The 3,751-nt window shown below is 41.7% G+C and overlaps 1 protein-coding gene across 1 annotated transcript in view; it reads left to right on the top strand.

Annotated features, from left to right (window-relative positions):
* Positions 1-2,624, top strand: part of SARC_08183 (hypothetical protein) — a 3,740-nt gene extending 1,116 nt beyond the window's left edge. Inside the window, exons 2-5 of the mRNA XM_014297856.1 lie at positions 481-648; positions 1,030-1,185; positions 1,442-1,589; positions 1,904-2,624. Of these exons, the coding sequence (XP_014153331.1) occupies positions 481-648; positions 1,030-1,185; positions 1,442-1,589; positions 1,904-2,040 (609 nt within the window). The 3' untranslated portion in view covers positions 2,041-2,624. The remainder of the gene's footprint in view (positions 1-480; positions 649-1,029; positions 1,186-1,441; positions 1,590-1,903) is intronic.
* The last annotated feature ends 1,127 nt before the right edge of the window (positions 2,625-3,751 follow it).

Below are 3,751 nucleotides of genomic sequence, written 5' to 3'. Positions count from 1 at the left end.
CATATATTAGTACGTTTAACGTCTTTCTGAATGCCTCGGTACTTGGGAAATTAATGGTCTTTTATGGAGGTATATTTGAGGCTTTTTAGATGCAAACATCCTTGCATATATATTGTGACCTATGGAACTCCCCTCATATATCAATCGTTTGCTTATGAACATGTTTTGGAATTATTTTTCAAGTTAAATCATATTATTTCGTCTGTGTAATGCGTTTGATTTTTGTGGATTACCCTCAGTTTAGGAAAATACTATCTTACAGTGCGGTATTGTACCTCGAAATCAAATGTAGCAGTTAAATCTACTTGTTATATGCGGATGGGCATGCAGCTAATGTTTTAGCTGAGCGGATGTATAGTGTGTTTAGTTTCAAACTTGCAATTCGAATTTCATACTAATTAAAGTTCAAGAATAAGATCTACATTGCCTTGTACGGGAATTTGTTCGCCGCTTATATCATTTCTATGATGTGCCCTGCAGCGCTCGAGCGTATCTTCGAACAAGAGTAAACAAGGAGACAACCAGGCTGGTGATGATGAGTCTGGACATCACGATCTAGTGCCGCAAGAGGAAGCCAACGTATACTTCGAACCACTCGTGAAGTTGCAAGAAGTGGATGTTAAAACACTGGAAGAGGACGAAGATGAGGTAGGCTCTTCGTGTGCAGCCGACATTGTTTGTATGGGCCGACGAACGTTTGAATTATTTTATATTTGTGTCGAGTGTTCCAATCTGTGCGCAGCTGATTCGAGGATGAAGCCCTGCCTATGTGGGAAATCTGTCCGAGATCGATTCATCAGCAAGTTTTTTAATGCGCGAGCTGTCTTCTATAGTGGTACCATAGTGTGCTCAAATGCAAAGCAAAGTCCAGGACGCTCATATATTGGGGTTTTGTAGTCTTTTGATATCGGATGATGTGTATCTTCAACAAGGTCTCAAATGCATATAGTCTGAAGGAAGGGCTTGCTGAGGACTCAATCTTATTTTCTTTCGTTTCCGTCGTAACTCAATTTATGTTCTATTCCGTAGCTGCTTTGCTTACGCGCCAGATTATACCGATGGGGACAAGCCCTCGAGTCCGAAGAAATGCAGTGGAAGGAAAGGGGCACCGGTGATGTGAAGCTATTGAAGCACAAGGAAAGGGGTGTTGTGAGGGTGTTGATGCGCCAAGAGAAAACGCTAAAGGTGAGCTTCCATTGGAGATTTGTGATATTTAAATGTACTCATGCTGCCATCATGTGGTGTTGTAAGTGTTCGTTATTCGTAATTGATAGTTCAGCGCAGGTTCTTGGTATATTGCCACTACAGCATAGTGCGAATCTGTTGGCATGTAGATATCAGAGTGCTTTAATGTTCATCTACTTTTCGTAGGACCAAGCCAAACTTCTACATGTTGTAAGACAAGTCAGATAGCTCATCTACGCATTCGCTTTTGTCTCAGATTTGCGCGAATCATGTGATCACCGATGATATGGAACTGAAGGAGCACCAAGGGTCAGATACAACTTGGACGTACGTCTGTCTGGCAGATTATTCGGATGGCGAATTCAAGCCAGAGACGCTTGCTATCCGTTTCCGCAATGAAGAAGGTATGTAGTGCACTATCTATTATCGTCATACATGGAAACTGTATATCACCCGCCGTCTAGTTTAAAATTAAGACCAGTAGATTTCGCCCTTTCTAGTTTCAATCGAGGAGATACTCGGTTACATCCTGGTAAACACAAAACTATTCTTGTTTGCATTACATTTCAAGTTCTTCTGTTATCCCGCTCCTACTAGCTTGCGTTTGTGCAATCCGAACGATTTGATTCAATTTCAAAAGCTCCTTTTTTTTTGAATATTTGCTTGATTAATGTCCCAATTTCGGCTATTAATACTTTCTTCCCGAATTACATATCAGCTGCACAAAAGTACAAAACCACATTCAACGAGGCGAAAGACCTGAACAAGGCTGGTGCACAAGGCACTGACGAGGCGAAAGCGGAGGAGGATCTGACGGAAGAGGTTGCCAAATTGTCGGTTAAAGAGTCATCATGAGTGCATATCATGAGTCAACAACAGCAAATGGAATAGATTATACTGTTTGCATTGCCCTTCATGACCCTGATAGGACCAGTGGTGTAGTGCTATGCATGCAAACTATCAGTATCGCTGCCCGACAGTGTGCCAATAAGGATAATTTTTCGTCGCACTCGCAGGCTTATCCATTCGTCGCACTCGCAGGCCTATCCATTGTTCAGCTATCGAAACCGGGTGCGAGACTCAGATTGGTAAGATTGTCTCTGTACTATCTGATGGGAAGAATCAATTACTTTTGCGGGCGCGGCCCTTTCAACGATGACATATCCCGTGCATTCCGTTGACCCAAGAAGGAATAGAGACCAAATGTTCGATAGTACGTAGTGACGGAGTTATGGTTGCTGCTTGAGAAAGCTGGCTTTTGGTGCACTCGCAAGGCCTGTGCTCCATGGCATCAGACGAGCCCGAACGACCATGCCGTGCGTTGTGCGGTCCAAATAAATTTTTGATGTCTGTGGAAATGATTATCTCGAAGACATTGTAGTATTCTCAGAAAGGGACTGCTAGATGTTAGCCAATTTAAATTCTTATTAAATATTGCGATTCAATTTGTACTGGCCAAGTATAAGACTTATGGCTCTATTACAAACTCATCTTTGGATGTAAAAACTTGTATAGGAGGTTGGGTGAAGTGAATCGAATGTATAATTGCATTGTTACTACACACTATTTTAAAAATTGAACTTGCACTAACCAAACGTCCGCCTTGAAGACCCTGAACTGCTTGATTGAGGACTGTAGATGTGTCGAGGCTAACTAATGCTTAGCCGCGACACCTCTACAAAGAAAATGGTCGCCCTGATTTACAGAATTGATTACTGATAATCTGAAATAAATGTATCCACAAAAACCTAAAATCAGACGGGTGTTGTACATACAACATAGACTACATACGAGACATCAAATATCAAATATGAAGTTATAACCGATGGCTACAATATGAATTCAGAGTTATTCGTTCAGGTTTGATTGCTGATTGTTTAAGACCGTGAGAATTTACTTCGTATTTATGTATATCTGTATTCTTGACGATAGTATACATTCACTTCGCAATGTGACCGGTCGATGGCCTTTGGGAAATAGTCCGATCAGGCATATTTTAATAATTCTTCCCTAGAGAGTCATGAGATCGATTCCTCTATTTCAAAGTGCTGCCAAGCGTTCAAGAAATGACTCAGAAAAGTGCAATCTGATCTCATACTTCCTATTTATATAATGATCGTAGTCATAAAGCTGTAATTTGGAGAATAGGGCGCGCCTACAGGACATAAATAATAAAGATTCTTTCTATATGCACAATCAATTTGTGCTGATTGCTGCACGCTTTTGCTGAACTGGTTGTTTATATGTATTTAGGCGACAACTTTTTCGTGCATTTCTTCCAGTGCATTCATCACCTCACATCCGGCATCCATGATACAACCAACGGTTACTTTTCCCCCTTGGGTAATAATAGAGAACCCCACACCACAATCGCCTCTTTGTGGCACCTAGAAGCAAAGTTTGTTGAGTTTATGCGTGCCTACATACATGGTTTCTGACGCCCCGGGCACATTCGAAACTGCAGCAGCTAGCTTCGATCCTATCATGTCCAATAGGGCGCCACAGAGGTGATTGTTCAATACCGTCGCGGCAATCTGTGTTGCATAGTACATGGTTAGAGGCACAG

This window comes from Sphaeroforma arctica, assembly GCF_001186125.1.
Source record: "Sphaeroforma arctica JP610 unplaced genomic scaffold supercont1.711, whole genome shotgun sequence".
In the NCBI taxonomy this organism is placed as follows: Eukaryota; class Ichthyosporea; order Ichthyophonida; genus Sphaeroforma; species Sphaeroforma arctica.
The sequence above is the reverse complement of the archived record's forward strand: the minus strand, read 5'-3'. Positions and strand labels throughout refer to the sequence as shown.